Raw genomic sequence first — 20,528 nt, forward strand, 5'->3', positions numbered from 1 at the left:
AGAATTAGGTCAGTGGGAATAGTTCTTTCTTTCTTTGAAAAACTGGGGACAGTGATGGCATTCAGTGTCCGAGGATTATTTAGCTCTTAGAATCCTATCTATCAATTATTTGGAACTTAAAAAATCTGCAAGAGAACTAGGGAAGTGTAGCCTTTTCGGGAAGGTGAGACTAAAGGTCAGTGGTCACAGCTTGAGCGCATTGACTGTCCGTCATCCTGTCCTCAGTGCCTACTCACTGCCTGGCCTGATAATTTTTGATAAAACAAAACAAAACACAAAGCCCTGCTTGGTGTGCATGGAAGAGGGTAAGAATAGAGCCAAGCAGAGAGGACAGTCTGGAGTCGGGCTGGCACACAGGTTGGGGGTGATGGAGAAAGCACAGTTGTCCCATGAAAACTGGCTCTAACAAAGGCTTGTTTCTGTGATTGTTTGCAGAACGATTACCACTTTGAATACACAGAATGTGACGGCAGTGGCTCCAGGTGGAGGGTTGCTATCCCGAATTCTGCGGCGGACTGCTCTGGCCTGCCCGACCCCGTGAGAGGCAAAGAATGCAGTATGTTCTGACGTTTGCACCGTTCGTTCCCCTGATTAAACTGTATCCCTTCAGCCCATGAAGTGAATGAAAATGAATATAAGAGACTTTGGGGAAAAGGAACGTAGGCCATTGATGTCTAGCAGAGCAAAAGCTTCTTAACACTCGGTGCCCTTAGGCCTGAAGTCTGTAATGAGACACAGGCAGAATTAGAGGATGCTATTTTTATTTATTTATTAAAAAAAAAAAAACTGTTTAAAATCTGGTTTACCGTCTCAGTTGAAACTTTGGAGGACAGAGTGGCAGAATCTCTCTTAAATGGATTTTTTTTCTTTACATTTTAAAAAAGTTTTCAAAAACTTTGGGAAAATATATATAACAAAATTTACCATCTCAACCATTTTTCTTTTAAAGATTTTATTTACAGCGAGAGAGGGAACAGAAGCAGGGGGAGTGGGAGAGGGAGAAGCAGGCTCCCCGCTGAGCAGGGAGCCCGATGCGGGGCTCGATTCCAGGACCCTGGGATCATGACCTGAGCTGAAGGCAGACGCTTAATGACTGAGCCACCCAGGTGCCCCTAAATGAGATAATGGTTATAAAACATTTAGCATAGTACCTGGCTGGAGAAAGTCAATTGTAACTATTTCCTTCTTTATTTTATTTTTAAAGATTTTTATTTATGTATTTGACAAAGAGAGAGACACAGCGAGAGAGGGAACACAAGCAGGGGGAGTGGGAGAGGGAGAAGCAGGCTTCCCGCCGAGCAGGGAGCCCAATGCGGGGCTCGATCCCAGGACCCTGGGATCATGATCTGAACCGAAGGCAGACGCTTAACGACTGAGCCACCCAGGCACACCCATATCAACCATTTTTAAGTGTAGAGACCAGCAGCATGAAGCACATTCACATTGTTGTGCTGTCATCACCAGCATCCATGCACAGATGGGTTTCTTTTGTTAAGCCTAAGAGATCATGCAATTTGTCTTTTTCGTGTCACCTACAGAGAGATGGTAGAATTGATGAATATCACATTCAGTAGCTTGTCTTAGCAGTAAACAGGTTGGAAGGGCAACATTATGAATGAATAGAGAAATAGGTTATTCAATTTGTTTTCATTTGTAAGCTCTGCTTTTTTTAATCCTTTCATTTGGTGAGTGATTTGTACCTTCAGTGAAGTAGTATTGGGGTAGATTGGAGTTCAAAGCTGAAAGTAAGACAGAGAGAGGTTATTTTGGTTTTCCTGCCATTCCTCAAATGGTCTTCCTAAAAGCTTAGTTTTTCTGTTTCCAAATAAAAGAGCAGATAGATAAGCAAATTATTAAGTGGTAGTTAATTTCTTCCCATTCATAGAATGTGTCTCTCTTACTGGTGAGAGGAGTCTTAATAGGTGGTGGGTTTACTGAAAAAAGGGAGACAGGAAGACAGCAGGAGTCTCCTGGGGCAAATTAGAGGAGAAATCCAATATTTTTCGTAAATGATACTAAATGATTACAGAGAGAACCTGGGATCCCTGTAGCCAGGTAAAGAGTTCAGTCTAGCAAGACTGAAGAGGATAGTGGGGTCAGATTAGATAGAATAAGACAATACAAGCTGGGGTGTTCTTGGGCATCTCGGGCAGAAAGATGTCAGCTCTCAGTAAGGGAGGATTTGTGTGCAAAACGGAAACAGTCTAAAAAATACCTATGGAGTTAGCTTGTTGTAAAATGCTTCAGTTACTTTCCTAGAAAATCTGTATATTATTTATCTCTATTTACTTTTTACTTGCGGGCTAATTCTTTGGTTCCCTTGTAAACAACCCTGGGGGCGGGAGTGGACTACCTAACCATTACGAACAGTGCTCCTTATGTAGGTGATGTGCTAACATTGGCTTTTTGAAAGCTGATTATTAGTTTGAAGTGGGCCTGGCCAGAGTCTTTTACACCATGGAATTTGGCGAACACTACAAATTACGTGCCTCTCTTCCCCTGAGAGCTAGTTGTTAAACACTTAATAGCGTACCACTGATTACATTTATTGTCCTCAAGTTCAAAAATCTGTCATAGAATTGATGCTTCAATAAGAATTATTTCTATTTGAGGGTGGCCAGGGACTTTTTAAATTTTTTGCACATTGTTTACTATAGTCTTCCACAGATAATGTTATGAATCCGATACTCTAGCTGGAACTTTTCTAAAAAAATTGACTAGTCATCAGTCTCAGTTATTACTTTAAAAATGATACTACTTACTTTAAAAAAAAATGATACTACTTACTTTAAAAATGATACTGACTTTAAAAAGGACAATATGTGATGGCTGGGGACATTTTTTTATGTTGGTGTTTTGTCTGAAATCTGAATTTTCAGTGATTTCCGCATAATATGATTATGTCTGCTCTAGAAACCGTTGGTCTGGCCTCTAAGATGTGACTTTTTTCTTGCATGGTAAATGCATACAAATATAAATTATTTTAAAATGCCCCCCAAATACCACATATCTAAGTAACTTAGAAGCTCAGTTAATTCATAGCATTAAACTTGGTGCTTACCATGTTCCTAGCCATTAAAGTCCTGCAGATGCAGTTATGGTAATAACTGAGTATTTCCTCAGTGGCTTAGATTTTCTTTTTTTTTTTTTTTAAAGATTTTATTTATTTATTTGAGAGAGAGAATGAGAGACAGAATGAGAGGGAAGCGGGTCAGAGGGAGAAGCAGACTCCCCGCCGAGCAGGGAGCCCGATGCGGGACTCGATCCCGGGACTCCAGGATCATGACCTGAGCCGAAGGCAGTCGCTTAACCAACTGAGCCACCCAGGTGCCCGGCTTAGATTTTCTCTTGCTAATAATAGCTATCATTTCTCATGTACCGACTGTATGCTAAACACTGCGCTTGTCCCATCGTGTCCTTACAACAACCCTCTCAGATAGATATCAGAAGTACCTTACCGCAGGTCATACAGCCAGGATGTGGCAAATCTGGGATTCAAATCCAGATATGTCTGATTCCAGAGCCTGTCCCTTACCCACTGATTTAGACTGCCACTTGAGGATGGTGGGCCTTGCAGGGCCCCATGTGGGAGATGTAAAGCGCTGTTGGTGGATATCGTCAAGGGAAGATTGTAGGCACTCTTGTGCTTCAAGGACAAAGGAGGGTAAAAGCATCCTGGTTCAGGAATGGCGTGCTTCTTGCAAGCCGTGCCTGAACAATGCCAAGACCTCGGATGGCGAGTGATGCCCATAGGTGCTAGACTCAGCAGTTATGCCATAATGATGTGGCCCAGCAGTTGGGTCACAGAGAAAAAGAAAATAAAACTATGGCGTGTGGCAACTTCAAATGAGTGAAGACCATCTAGGGCAAGGATTGTGTAGGACTTAATTTCCCCATATCCCAATGTCTCTAAATGAAGTCAGACCCGGAGTTTGGCGTCAGTTGAAATTGCTGTAATCCTTCAGAATGTAATTGGGGAGATTTTTTTCTTTCTTATCAAAAGGAAGCAGTACAGGGCGCCTGGGTGGCTCAGTTGGTTAAGCGACTGCCTTCGGCTCAGGTCATGATCCTGGAGTCCCGGGATCGAGTCCCGCATCGGGCTCCCTGCTCTGCGGGGAGTCTGCTTCTCCCTCTCCTACTCCCTCTGCTTGTGTTCCCTCTCTCGCTGTGTCTTTCTCTGTCAAATAAATAAATAAAATCTTTAAAAAAAAAAAAAAAAGGAAGCAGTACAGCCTTTCCTTAGGAAAAGGCTTATAGGAATGTTGAGGTAGCAGTTGTAAATTTTTTAGAAAATCAATGGGCAAGCTATACTATATAATCGTTATTTTAAAAAATCATACAAAATCTGGCTACAAGGCTTCTCTAAAGAGTGAAGTTAATGAAGTTTGTGTTGTGAGCTGGAAGCTTACTGGGGCTCAGGAAACGGCATGGAGAAAGCTCTGGTTATTAACGGACACCGGCTCCCATCGTCCTCCTGTCCCCTCTGCTGTGGAAAGCTCCTCGGTCTCTTAGGTAGTACTGCTCCAAGGGCAGGCCACTGAGATGCCCTCATATCCCTCCTTCTGTCTGCTAATTCCAGGCTTAGCTTAGAGAACTGTGCTGCTTCTCCGAAGCCCTGGTGCCAAGAGTCTTGTGTTGGTGGGCATCCGCCATCCTGTGAGGTCTTGGCATCATTCAGACAATTTGCAGATAGCATGGCCACTTCTGAACTAGAGCACTCCTTGTCTCCCCCCAGAACTAGGATAACCCCTCTCTCCACTCGATCTCTTTTCTACTGTTGGGTCACTTCCCTAAAATCTTCCCTTAACCCTCTGGGATCTCCTTGACCTTCGTAGATCATCAGAAACAATATGTTTTGGAATGCTTGTCTGGGTGGGGATACCTTCTCTCTCATCCCTCATCTCTTCCTTCCTTCCTCTCTCCTTCCCTCCCTCCCCCTCTGTCTTCTCTCTTCCTTTCTCTCTACCACTGTCTTGCTGGAGAAAAGGCCCTTTTGTTTCAAACTCATCCAAACTTTAGAAATAAAAGCTTGGGGGCACCTGGTGGCTCAGTCTGTTAAGCGTTGTCTGACTGGTGATTTCAGCTCAGGTCATGATTTCAGGGTCATGGGATCGAGACCCTCATCGGGCTCCATGCTCAGTGCGTGGAGTCTGCTTGTTCTTCTCTCTCTGATCTTCCCCCTGCTCTCTCTCTCTCTCTCTCAAATAAATAAATAAATTAAATAAGATCTTTAAAAAAAAAAAAAAGGAAGAAAGAAAGAAAAGCCTGGCTACTGAGAATGGGAAGAGAATTCCTCTATGTCCTTACATATTTTCAGACAAGTCTAGAGCACTGAAGGGGGGGATAAACATAATGAGACATCTCTTCCTCTTGGGAGTTAGCTTCTATTGCTTACTCCCTCAAATGTTAGTCAGTGTGTGACTTCGAGTACAACCATAACACACTTTTCTAATTGAGGATGACTAAGATAGCTGTGATTCCATTTGATATATTGTCATCAAATCGGTCATAGTCTTGTGGGCATTCTTAATCTTGTACTTTAGTATTTATATAAAGTTCTAATATTTGGTTTTCTTGGATCAAAAAGTGCTAATGTACAGAGTAGGAAAAAAGTCGAATATGAATTTTTTTTCCTTTTTCTTGATTTCTCTCAGACCTGTATTGTTACACATTTATAAGCAGAGTAACTCATGACAGTTTGGGTCAACAGCTTTTTTTTTTTAAAGATTTTATTTATTTATTTGACAGAGAGACACAGCGAGAGAGGGAACACAAGCAGGGGGAGTAGGAGAGGGAGAAGCAGACTCCCCGCTGAGCAGGGAGCCTGATGCGGGACTCGATCCTGGGACTCCATGATCATGACCTGAACCGAAGGCAGTCACTTAACCAACTGAGCCACCCAGGCGCCCGGGTCAACAGCTTTTGATTTCAGTTTAGAAGTGAAGGAAGAGGACCGATTCTCTGAGAGAGAGAGAGAGTTGGTTTTAACTCTCTGAATGGGAGATTGAGAAATCCATTCCTTGGCATTGTAGCTCTTGCTAGTGTAGGTTTTTCCCCAGGATTCCACTCCTAGTCTGTTACTGTTGTGTGAAAAGCACTTACTGGTACAGGAGCAAGTACACATGGGCGCCCTGAGTACATGGTGCTAAGTGCCGATCGCATACCATGCCGTGAGTCTGTTCGACGAATTACTAACCCCGAGAAGTACTTCATAGAAACAAAAAGTGTTTCAGGGTTTTCTTTGGTGAAATACGAGTAAATTTGGAAAATGGTGAATCCCCTCACAAAGGGATGCAGTGAACATTCTCAGATTAAAGTCTCTGAGAAACCTAATAAACATTTATAGAACATTTCCTGTGTGTTAAGTGCATCCTGTTTTACTCAGAGTTTGCCAAGTTTAGTTGATTACAGGCCTCTTTTATCTAATGTGTATTTGGACCCCACAGGCTAATTTCTGCAGATATAATTTTTGGAAAACACAGGTGTAAGCACACGTGCCTGGCTAATTTAGTAATTTTTTAAAAAAAATTTTATTTATTCTAGAGACAGAGAGCATGGGGGGAGGAGCAGAGGGAGAGGGACAAGCAGACTCCATGCACTGAGCACAGAGCCTGATGCAGGGCTCAATTTAAGGATCTTGAGATCATGACCTGAGCTGAAACCAAGAGTTGGAGGCTTAACTGACTGAGCCACCCAGGCGCCTCTAATTTAGTAAATTTTTATATGGTATTATTTATACCAGAATGAACTAATTTCATGTAATTTCTTTGCTCTGCAAGGTTCATTTGCAGCCTTACTATACTGGTGTCTCGTTAAAGACCTCCCATGGGTGATGATGGTCACGTGTGGTATACACCTGAGATTAAATCCCAGCTCTGCAACCAGCTTGTATGTCTTGGGCAGAATATTTAGTTCACAGCTATTTATTGAGCTTTAATTCATTCCCTGAACAAGCATCATTTCCTATGTTCTTGACAATAGGCATCCAAATATAAACTTAAAAAGATTGCTGTTTTCCATGACCTTTGAATCTAACAAGGGAGCAGATAAGAAAGTTACTTATAGTATAGGGGTAGAGTGAATGAAAGATAGAAATACCCAAGGTGATCTTACCAAGGAGAGATGGATGACTTCCGCTCACAGGAAGAGGGCTCACAGTGAAGCAGATGTAAGTTTGAAGTTCAGAGTCATCTGTTACCAGCTGAATAACCTTGAAAAATTATGTAAGCCTTGGCAGGTTCATATGAAAAATTGTTACTGAGAAAGAATTGTTACTAAGAATTATTACTGAAAGATTGTTCATGTGAAAAATCCTTACTGAGGACTGAGTCAATAAATGCCATATTTAATGGGCCATAAATACTAATTCTCTGAGGATCTCTGAAGCAAACCCCAAAAGAAGTTCTAGACTTCAGCGATGCAAAGTGGCATTTGAGGCATAGGAAACATGGGCAGAGGTACAGATTGGGGGCAGCACTGGGTCTCCCTGGGTGCTTTGTGAGAGCCACGTGGCTGGCTGTTGGGGAGAGTATGAGAGGGGACAGAGTTTCTGGCAGATCTCACAGGCTCCTGTGTGTCATACCAAGGACTCTGAGCTGGAGACAGCTATTCATGGGTGTCTGAGGGAGTTAAATGAGGTGATAAATATAACCTATAGTGCCAGGAATCATAATTATAATATAACTTAATAGTAATAATAATAATGTTAAATGGTAATAGCCAATCATTATTTGCTACATGCCAGGCACATTTGTAACGACTTTACATGTATTCACTCAAATTCATTTCTGCATCACCACAACCTTGTGAAGTAGGTACTTGGCAGAATGGGGATTTGAACCCAGGCAGTCTAGCTCCTGGGTTCATGTTCTTAACTTCTATGGTGTCCTGACTCTTTGGAATATACTATAGCATGTACTGAACAAGTGTTAGCCCCCCTTCTTGAGGCATCCATGCTCCCCTAACATTTATCTGTTGTCTGAATTGTGATGCAAGTTATATATGGATAACCAAAATGATTTAAAAAAACAGCATGCAAAGGCTCAGATATATTGCTTTGTGGGTAATTTTAATGGATTAATGATCTGGTTGTAGATTTCATTCTTAATGGTATATATTTCTCTGAAAGGTAAAAGAGTAACATTCAGAATTTAGGGCACATTTGTAGTTATATCCTCATATACAATGAGAAGTTGTTTAGTTAGTGGTTTTTTTTCCCCCTGTGCCTAGAGTGTTGTTGGTGCTTAATACATATAGTATACTTTCATTATTCAATGAGTATTAGGAAAAAAATTGGTACTTTCTTCAACTACAGAAATTCTTAATTTAGAATAGAGTCCTTTTTCATTCATCCCAAGAGATGAAGTTATAACTCTCTCAAGACTCCTCAGAAAGCTCCAAAACCCTGGAATGTTTGTGGAATAGATACCTGGAATATCCTCAATTAGAGACTGACTTCGCTGTTTCATTCTATAGGTGAAACACAGAGATCTGATCAGATTTGTGAAAATTCATTCTGTATGGAAAAGGACAGGAACATTTTGTCCTCAGTAGGCTTTGGAATGTTGATGCCTCAAGTTCCAGGTGGGAAGGGTGTTGAAGTTAATGGGCTCAGCAACACACCAATGGCAGGTGAAAGGCCTGAGTGAACAGGATTATGAAAAGAACAGCTCCAAAATCAGGCTTGACATCAGTTGCGGTGTTTGGTGGAGCTACGGTTGAGGGAGGTTCTCTGAAAAACACGTTTTATGAGGAGATGAGAGAACTCAGCCCTCAAAATTGCAGAATCAAGGGTAGTAAGACTATTAGGAAGTAGAGGGTGACCGACACCTTCTAAGAAAGAGGAAAAGTTCAGGATGATAAGAATCAAAGTGTTAGGACATAATTGAAAGTTGAGAAAACTGATTTCACAAATGCATTGTTCTGCCCCCTTTGGTGACCTCATCAAGTACTCTGAACGTTTTCCTTCCCCTGACCTTCTTGGTTGTACATTTTTCCTATAAAACTTATGTCATCTTGTGCCCGATGGACTGGAATTGGTCTTCTCCCCCATCAAACATTTAGGTCAGGAAGCCATAATAAAATCCATTAGTTTTTTTTTTAAAGATGAAAACTATCTTAGTTAGCTCTCTGTTAAAAAGTTGGAAACTCATTTAATGAGGATTGTTATCTCTCATGTTTCATGGATCGTTTTTCTGGGCAGGAGTTGGTGGTTTTTTTTTTTTTTTTTTTTTGGTGGGGAGGAGGGGGATGGATATTCTGGCCCATCAGTCCCCTTGAAGAAGCACAGGGACAGTCATATAGCCCTACCCGACGGGCTGTGTGAGGACCCATTCACTGGAAAGGATGTTACAGGTGAGAATTCGTTTTCAGAGATGTAGAGGCAGGCTTTCACTAAATACTCTTCTCAGAGAACAGGGCATTAGAGAACATGAGCCAGAACTCGTTTGTATTAATGCACTTGTTTATATGTTTCCCTTTCATTTTTAGAAAATGAGATATAAAAATAGTTTTCTTTTTTTAAGAATTTCACAAATAGGAACTTAAAAAGGTCGTGTTCCATTCTTTTCTTCATCACTAGCACTGAGAGAGGAAAAAGAAGAGCTTGGATTTGCTGGGCTCAATATTGTGTTAGATTTCTCATAGATGCAATTTTCTACTTTCTTTTGTTTTCTGTGAGAATTATAATAATAAACCTGGTAGGCAGTTGAAGTTTTAATTATTTGATAATGATAATTGATGGGCTGAATGATTAATGAAGTTAAAATTTATCGTTGAGATCTATAAATCTATGCATTATTGTCCTTGTTTTTACTGCCCTCAATGGCAGTGAATTATAATGGTTGCAAGAGTATCCTTGTGGTGTGGTCAATAATAGCAGTGTCTACAGCTTTAACCTTATTTTTTAAACTTACTCTATTGATCTTATTTAAATGAAACTAAACAACTGAAGAAAAAGAGGCATATTTGCTTGTCTTATTTCTAGAATTGATTTAATTATTTATTTCTCATAAATGCATATAGTTATTTTTTATTTAGCTATTAAGTTAACAGTTAAGATAGATTTTACAGTGACTTTAGCTTAGTGGATATAAATTTTGAATCTATTTTGAGGATGATAAATCTAGACTAGATTAGAATAGAAACTCCATCTGAGTAGGGATTGTTTCCAAAATACCCTTGGTGTCTAGCATTTGCCAACCGAATACTAGGTACTCAAGAAGTAGTTGTTGAATGACTTCCTGTAATATAGTATGATTCCCAGATACTTACTTGTAATGACACTGTATACGCTTCCTAATTCATCAGCATCTCATTAAAAATTGAAAGTTCTTGGGGTACCTGGGTGGCTCAGTTGGTTAAGCATTGAACTCTTGATTTTGGCTCAGGTCATGATCTCAGGATCGTGAGTTTGGGCCCAGCATGGCGTCTACTTAAAAAAAAAAAATTAAAAAATAATTGAAAATTCTTTTATTACTATTTGTTATTACTGTTTACTGTTTAGAAAACAAATTTCAGTAATGAATAATCTTGAATTAAATAGAAAAATGGATGAATTATGAATAAATGTAATTGATAGTTATCATCTTTCAAAGCATGAGGTCTCTGGAGGAAGAAAAGGCAAAATTAAAAGGCCCTTGTGGTGAGAAGATTAAGTAGATATTCTTTATTGTTAGGCATAAATCATAGATGATAATCAGCATAGAAATGATTAATTCAGTAGCTGTTATTTAGTATATTGTACTGGTGGTTGCATGATAATAGTGATGCTTTGAATTTCTATGTCCCTTTTCACTGTCAGAGTGGTTTCCAGTGTCTCATGGGACCTCAGCAATCCTATGAGGGAGGAAGCAAAGTGGTATTCTCATTGGAATGTGAACAAATGAAGGCACAGAGGGTTAAGTAAATTGTGCCAGCCTTTTGCTAGTTGGTGACAGATGAATATAAATGCTTTTTTTCCATATCTGATTCTTCACACCTGTATATTTCAACCTTTACAGATTCGCAGTAGCAGAAATTGAGGTCAGAAGAGAGGCATAAAACTGAGAACAAGGGCACTGAGTTTAGCACATGACCTCTTGGTTACAATTTAGACTTTAAGAGGATGGACTTTTAGCATCACTCTTTCTCTGGGTACTTAGGGAAAATATTGTGAAATCCCAGACTGAGCCCACCGTTTTGTGGTGTGTGACCTTACACAAATCAGGTTTTTCTGTTCTTACGGCAGAACTTTGGAGTCTGCTTAACTTTAATTCAATTCAGATACTCTAGAATTTTGAGGTTGTTGAAGAAAAATCATATTTATTTTAGAAATGATTAATTGTTCAAATGAAACCTAGTCAACTGACATTTACAACAGTTAAAACAACCACTTAAAACAACTGTCTATCATTCTGCTTTTGTTGAAAGTGTCCTATGTTACACTCCAAAGAAATCTGAATTTAAAGAGTGTCATGCCTAAGATCGTAGAAACTTTTATAATCCAACTAAAAATCAAAGGCCAAGAAAACAGTGTTGAAGTAGAAAGTGGATGCGGCTAAGATGGAATACTAGAAAAGGGAAAGCTGGTCATCGTTGGTGACTGCCTAAAGAGGTGGGCAGTCCGTGCTGACATAATCTCATGGAGTAAATTGTATTTAACAAGAACGTGTGGCTCTTCCTTTGACATGTGGCTTGAGAGCTGGCTTCCAGGGTGGAAAAATGATTGAGGAATAACAAATGATTAAAATACAAAAAGGTGGGGCACCTGGGTGGCTTAGTTATTAAGCATCTGCCTTCGGCTCAGGTCATGATCCCAAGTTCTTGGGATTGAGCCCCACCCGGCTCCCAGCCTGCTTCCCACTCCCCCTGCTTGTGTTCTCTCTCTCGCTGTGTCTCTCTCTGTCAAATAAATAAATAAAATCTTTGAAAAAATAAAATAAAATACAAAAAGGTTTAGACTCTTTAGTTCCCCTGTATCATTAAAGGCCCCATACCCATTTGACTAGCTTTGATCACATAATTATTCTTTTTTTTTTTTAAAGTTTTTTTTTTTTTTTTTATTCATGAGAGACAGAGCGAGAGAGAAAGGCAGAGGGAGAAGCAGGCTCCCAAGGAACAGGGAGCCCGATGCGGGACTCGATCCCAGGACCCTGAGATCATGACCTGAGCCGAAGGCAGACGCTTAACCATCTGAGCCACCCAGGCGCCCCTGATCACATAATTATTCTTAAGAGATGAAAAATCATCAGGCCAGTGTCAGATTTCTTATTGTCCCAGACCCCTGAATTGTATTATTAATAATTACTTCTAACATATATTGAGTGCTTTATGTCAGGTACACTGCTAAATGCTTCATGTGGAATAGCTCATTGAATCCCACAGCAGTTCTTTGAGATAGATGTTATTACTATCTTCCTTTCATAGACGAGGATATTGAGACTTAAGGAAGTTAGCAGCTTGCTAAAATATTTCATGAATGTGTGTTTTAGGAGTGATATATTAAAAATTCCACAAGGTATCTGAGGTTGGGGAATGGTTATTGCTCAATATGTACAATAATGAATATTATTCAGCAGTTCGAGACAGGAAATGGAGAATGATGTCAAATATAATAATGGATTCATTTGAAACTGCTTGACCTTTTTTGCATCAATTATAATAATTGCCTAAGTTGAATTTTCTTGGGGCACCTGCTTTGGAATCAAACCTAAATTTGAATATTAGTTTTGCCACTTGTTAATGAGTACCCTCCTAATTGGGTTATTTAAATGTACCGTGTCTCATTGTCCTCATCTGGTAAATGGGCATACTATCTTTCTTCTTCACAGGTCTGTTATAAACATGTTGCTCCCAATTATTTATGGATTCCATATTTGCAAATTCACCTACTTTATAAAATTTGTGACCCCCCCCCGCCCACATCAGTACAAATAATACTTTCACAGTCATTTGTTGACATATACAGAGCTTTAAAAATTTGAGTCATCTGATCATATAGTCTCAGCTGAGGTCAAACAAGTGACATTCTGCCTTATTTCTCATAGTGTTAACAAGTGTCCTTTTCACGATCTATTTAATGCCACTTTTTTCTGCATTTTTATACTTTTTATTGGTGATTTTGCCATCTAAAATGGCCCCTAAATGTGGTGAAGTGCTGTAAGTGCAAGAAGGCTGTGATGTGCCTTGTGGAGAAAATACGTGGGTTAAATAAGTTTAGTTCAAGGATGAGTTGTAGTGCTGTTGGCCGTAAGTTCAATGTTAATGAATTAACAATGTACATTAAATAAGATCTTTTTTTTCAACTGAAACACACATAAAACAAGATTATGTGTTGATCTGTTTCTGAAGATACTGTGACCAGAGTCTCACAGGAGCCTAACCCTGGATTTTACCATGAATAAAAAGAACTGACTGTGTAATAAATACTCAAAACATTCACTGTCAACTTTATCTTTCAACTTTCCTTCTGGTCTTAGAGAAGGAAACACCTCTGAAAGAACTGAGGCTCTCCTCAATGATTTTAACAGGACAATGAACACTCTGAAATGACACAGCACAATCTTCTTAGCTTCTAGAGTCCTTTATAGCAACTTACAAAATATTACTCCTTATTTTTTTTTTTTAAAGATTTTATTTATTTATTTGACAGAGACACAGCGAGAGAGGGAACACTAGCAGGGGGAGTGGGAGAGGGAGAAGCAGGCTTCCTGCTTAGCAGGGAGCCCAACGAGGGGCTCGATCCCAGGACCCTGGGAGCATGACCTCAGCCGAAGGCAGACACTTAACGACTGAGCCACCCGGGTGCCCCTATTACTCCTTATTAATTAAAAGTTCAGTTTAGGACACTAGACAAAACTATCTTCAAAAATTATGTTATCAGAAAGTAAGTGTTTTCAGCCCAGCAGGTGGTATAGTCTCTGCTTCGACTATTCAGCTCTGCCATTGTGGTACAAAAGCAGCCATAGACAATATGTAAATGAATGGTAGTGACTGTGTTTCAGTAAAACTTTATTTACAAAGACAGGCAGCCTGGATTTGGCCTGTGAGCTGGAGTTTGCTGACCCTTGATTTAGTGTAATGTTGGTGCTTGGTTTATTTATTATAGTATTTATCAGTTTTCTAGAAGCTCTGTAAACGATAGAAAGTGAAATAAATTTTTTTCCATTGCTGTGTTTCTCTGCTCGTAGTGCCGGTAGTGATAATAATAGCACGTAATGAGTGTTTATTAAATACCAGGCACTATGCTAAGCACTTTATACATTATTTTATTGAATTAGTATAGCCATATGAAGCAGTGCTGTGATTATTATTATTTTTTGTTTGTTTTATGTATTTATTCATGGGAGTGAGAGAGAGAGAGAGGCAGAGGGAGAAGCAGGCTCCCCGTCTAGCAGGGAGCCCGATGCGGGACTCGATCCCAGGACCCTGGGATCATGACCTGAGCCAAAGGCAGATGCTTAACCATCTGAGCCACCCAGGTGCCCAGTACTATGATTATTATCTCATTTTTTAGAGAGATAAACTGAGGACCCCAGAGAGGTGAAGTAACTCACTTAAGGTCACAAGAAGTGGTACATCCTGGTCCCAGGATAGTTTTGAACTTGTGGCCAGCATGCACTATTCTTTGCCTAACCTTTTCTTATTTTCTGATGTTTTACTAATTGTGGGATGTTGATTTGAGAGTTAGAATTTCATTGTACAGCATCATAAGATTTTCTGAAGAAAAACATTATAATTTTTCAGTGGATAAATAAGTAGACAGCTGTGAGTTTTAGCTCTAATTCTTTAGTTTTCCAAAATTAACTTGTTTGTCTTTCTCGCTAAGTTTCCAAGTGTATTATGGAAGAAGAATGTATCTAAATGTGAGGCTCTGCTCCTTCACTCTGTTGGGAGACTTAGTTTCCTTTATCGAATAATTGCGAGGTTTTATTTTGTTCTTGTTTCTTTAATATCCTGATTAAATGATTAGAAAGCCCTTTGCTGTGTTTGAGTCACTAATGGCACTTTGAACACAGAGCCCCCCGCTTGGGGGCCATAGATTTGCATTTGTTGAATGACTGATAACTTAGGGGCGGAGCTACCTTCTTTTCTGTCACTGTGTCAGCTATTCTTCACAATGCCCATGCCTGCTGTCTCTGGTTATAGTTAGTTCTCCGGATTAGCCCAGAGCTTGACATCAGTAATAAGATGTAGGTTGTAGAAATGACTAGATCAGAGTCGTGAATGTTGAAAAAGTGGAGATACCGATTTGGCTATTGCATGAGAAACACTGCCCTCCTATTACCCCTTTATATTTAGTTCTCACTTACTGGATCAACCTTTTATTTGGATTTAGTATTTGCCAGATGGAATTAGGGATCCAAAAATAATGATCCTTGTTTTCTGGAAGCTCAGTCTCACATCAACTGATACATGTATACCTCACCTCGTGTGTGTGTGTGTGTGTGTGTGTGTGTGTGTTTGTGCGCGTGCATGCCCACACGCGCACTTTAATGCAGGTACTATGAGAAGAGTATTGTAGGAGCACAGAAGGAGGTACAACTGACCAGCTGACTGCCTGGTGGGGGCAGGGAGGTCTTATGAAGAGGGTCATTTTGGGGTTAGGAACGGGAATTTTGCAAGTAGAACAGATGGATTGGTTAGCATCTCTGGAGAAAGAACACAGCAGAGAGAGAGAGGGCATGAAATATTTTGGGAATGATAGGAATTTTGTTAGGGTTGGAAGAGGATGGGGCAAGGGATGAGCCTGGGAAAATAGGTTGGGGCCAGATTATGAAGCGTATGTAGTAATAAGGACAATTTTAGAAAGCTTTGATTAGGGTGTGGCATGATCAGAGCTTTATAAAAATAATTCTGGTGACAAAATTCATGGTGGAATGCAGTGACTAATGCATTCTGCATTCTTCTGCCTTCCAGCTTTCTCCTGTGCTTCAGGAGAGTATCTAGAAATGAAGAACCAGGTATGCAGTAAGTGTGGCGAAGGTACCTATTCCTTGGGCAGTGGCATCAAATTTGATGAATGGGACGAATTGCCAGCTGGATTTTCCAACATTGCAACGTTCATGGACACTGTGGTCGGCCCTTCTGACAGCAGGCCGGATGGCTGTAACAAGTAAGAATCCAAAGGAGTCTCTGGATCTTGGCTGAGTACTTAAGCGTGTAGTTGTTTTTTTCCAGAAAGAAGGTGGGGGGTAATCTTGGTACTGATTGGGATTATAGATCAGCAAATTGCAAAGAGTCTTTTTTTTTTTTTTTTTTTTTGGATGGTCATACAGATAATGTAGCTCAGTTTTCATGAGGTTAAAATAATTGCTCTTAGGACATAATAAATACCATGTGCAAAAATGCAGCAAAGCTATTAATAGAAAAACAAATCAGTTTTCTAATAATATATCTATAACATTCAAGACAGTGGTATTTCTACAAACCTTTCTCTAATTTTTAATGGGTAGTTTTAGCTTAATTTTTCTTCTCCTCTGAAAGGAAGAATGTGTAATCTTCAATTAGATACTCTATTATCTCCTGTAAGACAGAGTAGGTTAAATACATAAAATGGAAAGCTCCTTAGTAATTCCTACCTTTTAAAAAAATTTTTAGAATTAAAGTATAGTTGACATATAATACAGCAGTTTTAGGTGTACAACATAGTGATTTGACAATTATATATATATGATGAAATGTTCACCACAGTAACTGTAATTACCCTCTGTCACCATGCGTAGTTATTACAATATTATTGACTTTATTACCTGTGCTGTAATTTCTTCCTTTCTTTAGGAGATTATTAGCTTTGCCTGTGACAACACTGGTGGAATGTTAAATTGTTTTGAAAAGATGCAAAATCTTTATCTTTGGGCTGTAATCCTTCCTGTTCTCTTGTATTGACTATGTAACATTTCCTTCCATATGGCTGTGGATGGGAGAATTAAACTTTAGGCCTCTGGCTACCTTCTGACAAGAACGGCTTCTCTGGAACTCAACATTTTTACCATGAGCTAGGGATGCTGGGGAATTATTTAGCTGTGCTGAAAGATGTGTTCTCTCCTTCCTACCTTCCCTTAATCACACTTGCTTTCCAGTGCTCTCTCTTTCTCTCTCTGTCAAGTGACATTTTTACTCTCTCGATAATCATTTCATTTTATACGGTTGTGACATTAGATATCATTAACAGGATTATTCTATATAAATTTATATGTATATCATTTATATATGTTGTATATATGTACATACATGTATATATGTACAACATATATGTCATATATGTGCATATATGTTGTAGATATATCGTTGTATATATACAAATACACATATATGTATATATACATGTATACACATATATGCTTAAGTGTGTGTATATATTTTTAAAAACATATTTTTTTTAAACAAAATCGCTCTTTAGAAGAGGGGACTAGTAGGATTTTATGGTACCTCAGATCTTTGTGTGGACAGGAGATATTGACAGAGCTTCTTCTTCTACTTAGAACATGTAGTTTATTCAATAAAGAAATTTAATGATAAGTACAACTTTTTCAGTGTACTGTCTCATCTAATTTTCTTAATGTGAGTTTCAGTCTGACATTGCTATGATCATCTCCCTCCTTGCCTCCCTTCCTTTTTCCATTCATCCAGTCTAGTTTTAATTCTTTTTAATTGGTTGGGTCATAGAGTTTTCCAAAATGGTTGTATCACTGTAGACTCCAGTGGTACATTTGAATTCGAGTCACACTCCAACATTTGTTTTGTCAAGTCTTGTTTTATTTTAACAATTCCTGTGTGTGTGAGAAATGATACCTCCTTGTGGTTTTAATCTGCATTTCCCATGAACACTTTGCATATATTCATTGTCCATGTGTTTAATTTTTTTGTGTGTGTGAGATATCAACATGTTTTACCCATTTTCTATTTTTGGGCTTATTTTATTATTGAGCTATAGGAGTTCTTTGTGTATTCTGGACATGAGTTCTTGTTATGTATATATTTCTATAATACTTAATATTTGCATGCATGCATGTGCAAATACATATACATACAGGCATGTGTAATATTTTCTTTGGGGTATTTGCCTTTTCAAGAGTTTAAAATTTGAAAAAGTACAATTTATCAAATTTTTTTCTGTTACGGTTAATGTTTTTTTATACCTTCAGATATCTTTGCTAATCTTGATTGCAAAGGCTACAAATTACAATAGGCATTCTGAGAGTGTTATTAGAGTTATTATTGTACTTTTACATAATATGTAAAACAACAATAGTTATAGTTATACCCTCATCTGTGTGTTATTGTCATATATTTAGAAACATATTATAAAGCCTATAATAAAATGAAATGTATGTTAAATAATCAGTTGTTTTTAAAAGAACTTAAGAGGGGCGCCTGGGTAGCTCAGTCATTAAGCGTCTGCCTTCAGCTCAGGTCATGATCCCAGGGTCTGGGATTGAGCCCCACATCGGGCTCCCTGCTCAGTGGGAAGCCTGCTTCTCCCTCTTCCACTCCCCCTGCTTGTGTTCCTGCTCTCGCTATGTCTCTCTCTGTCAAATAAATAAATAAAATATTAAAAAAAAAAATACCACCAACTTTTTTCAAAGAAATGGAACAAATAATCCTAAAATTTGTATGGAACCAGAAAAGACCTCGAATAGCCAGAGGAATGTTGAAAAAGAAAAGCAAAGCTGGTGGCATCACAATTCCAGACTTCAGGCTCTATTACAAAGCTGTCATCATCAAGACAGTATGGTACTGGCACAAAAACAGACACGTAGCTCAATGGAACAGAATAGAGAGCCCAGAAATGGACCCTCAACTCTATGGTCATTTAGATTTATTCCTAGGTTTCTTATGGTTTTGGGTGCAGTTGTAAATGGGATCAACTCCTTAATTTCTCTTTCTTCTGTCTTGTTGTTGGTGTATAGGAATGCCACTGATTTCTGTGCATTGATTTTATATCCTGCCACTTTACTGAATTCCTGTATGAGTTCTAGCAGTTTTGGGGTGGAGTCTTTTGGGTTTTCCACATAAAGTATAATATCATCTGCAAACAGTGAGAGTTTGACTTCTTCTTTGCCAATTTGGATGCCTTTTATTCCTTTTTGTTGTCTGATTGCTGTTGCCAGGACTTCTAATACTATGTTGAATAGCAGTGGTGATAGTGGACATCCCTGCCGTGTTCCCAACCTTAGGGGGAAAGCTCTCAGTTTTTCCCCATTGAGAATGATATTCGCCATGGGTTTTTCATAGATGGCTTTTATGATATTGAGGTATGTACCCTCTATGCCTATACTCTGAAGAGTTTTGATCAAGAATGGATGCTGTACTTTGTCATATGCTTTTTCTGCATCTATTGAGAGGATCATATGGTTCTTGTTCTTTCTTTTATTAATGTATTGTATCACATTGATTGATTTGCAGATGTTGAACCAACCTTGCAGCCCAGGGATAACTCCCACTTGGTCGTGGTGAATAATCCTTTTAATGTACTGTTGGATCCTATTGGCTAGTATTTTGGTGAGAATTTTTGCATCCATGTTCATCAAGGATATTGGTCTGTAATTCTCCTTTTTGGTGGGGTCTTTGTCTGGTTTTGGGATCAAGGTAATAGTGGCCTCATAAAACGAGTTTGGAAGTTTTCCTTCCATTTCTATGTTTTGGAACAGTTTCAGAAGAATAGGTATTAATTCCTCTTGAAATGTTTGGTAGAATTCCCCTGGGAAGCCATCTGGCCCTGGGCTTTTGTTTGTTGGGAGATTTTTGATGACTGCTTCAATTTCCTTAGTGGTTATAGGTCTGTTCAGGTTTTCTATTTCTTCCTGGTTCAGTTTTGGTAGTTTATACATCTCTAGGAATGCATCCATTTCTTCCAGATTGTCTAATGTGCTGGCATATAGTTGCTCATAATATGTTCTTATGATTGTTTGTATTTCTTTGGTGTTGGTTTTTATCTCCTCTTTCGTTCATGATTTTGTTGATTTGGGTCATTTCTCTTTTGTTTTTGATAAGTCTGGCCAGGGTTTATCAATCTTGTTAATTCTTTCAAAGAACCAGCTCCTAGTTTCATTGATCTGTTCTACTGTTCTTTTGGTTTCTATTTCATTGATTTCTGCTCTGATCTTTATTATTTCTCTTCTCCTGCTGGGTTTAGCATTTATTTGCTGTTCTTTCTCTAGCTCCTTTAGGTGTAGGTTTAGGTTGTGTATTTGAGACATTTCTTGTTTCTTGAGAAAGGCTTGTATTGTTATATACTTTCCTCTTATGACCGCCTTTGCTGCATCCCAAAGATTTTGAACAGTTGTGTTTTTATTTTCATTGTTTTCCTGAATTTTTAAAATTCTTCTTTAATTGCCTGGTTGACCCATTCATTCTTCAGTAGGATGCTCTTTAGCCTCCATGTATTTGAGTTCTTTCTGACTTTCCTCTTATGATTGAGTTCTAGTTTCAAAGCATTGTGGTCTGAAAATAGGCAGGGAATGATCCCAATCTTTTGGTACCAGTTGAGACCTGATTTGTGACCCAGGATGTGATCTATTCTGGAGAATGTTCCATGGGCACTAGGG

At 39.0% G+C, this 20,528-nt stretch overlaps 1 protein-coding gene across 1 annotated transcript in view; it reads left to right on the plus strand.

The window, feature by feature from the left end:
• ELAPOR2 (endosome-lysosome associated apoptosis and autophagy regulator family member 2) overlaps positions 1–20,528 on the plus strand; it is a 183,432-nt gene that overhangs the window by 88,777 nt on the left and 74,127 nt on the right. Inside the window, exons 2-3 of the mRNA XM_064575341.1 lie at positions 436–556; positions 15,898–16,093. Coding sequence (XP_064431411.1) covers positions 15,930–16,093 — 164 coding nt within the window. The 5' untranslated portion in view covers positions 436–556; positions 15,898–15,929. The remainder of the gene's footprint in view (positions 1–435; positions 557–15,897; positions 16,094–20,528) is intronic.

Source organism: Mirounga angustirostris, unplaced genomic scaffold, assembly GCF_029215605.1.
Source record: "Mirounga angustirostris isolate CCGP_5_RB_7025 unplaced genomic scaffold, mMirAng1.0.hap1 SCAF_12, whole genome shotgun sequence".
NCBI classification, from domain to species: domain Eukaryota; kingdom Metazoa; phylum Chordata; class Mammalia; order Carnivora; family Phocidae; genus Mirounga; species Mirounga angustirostris.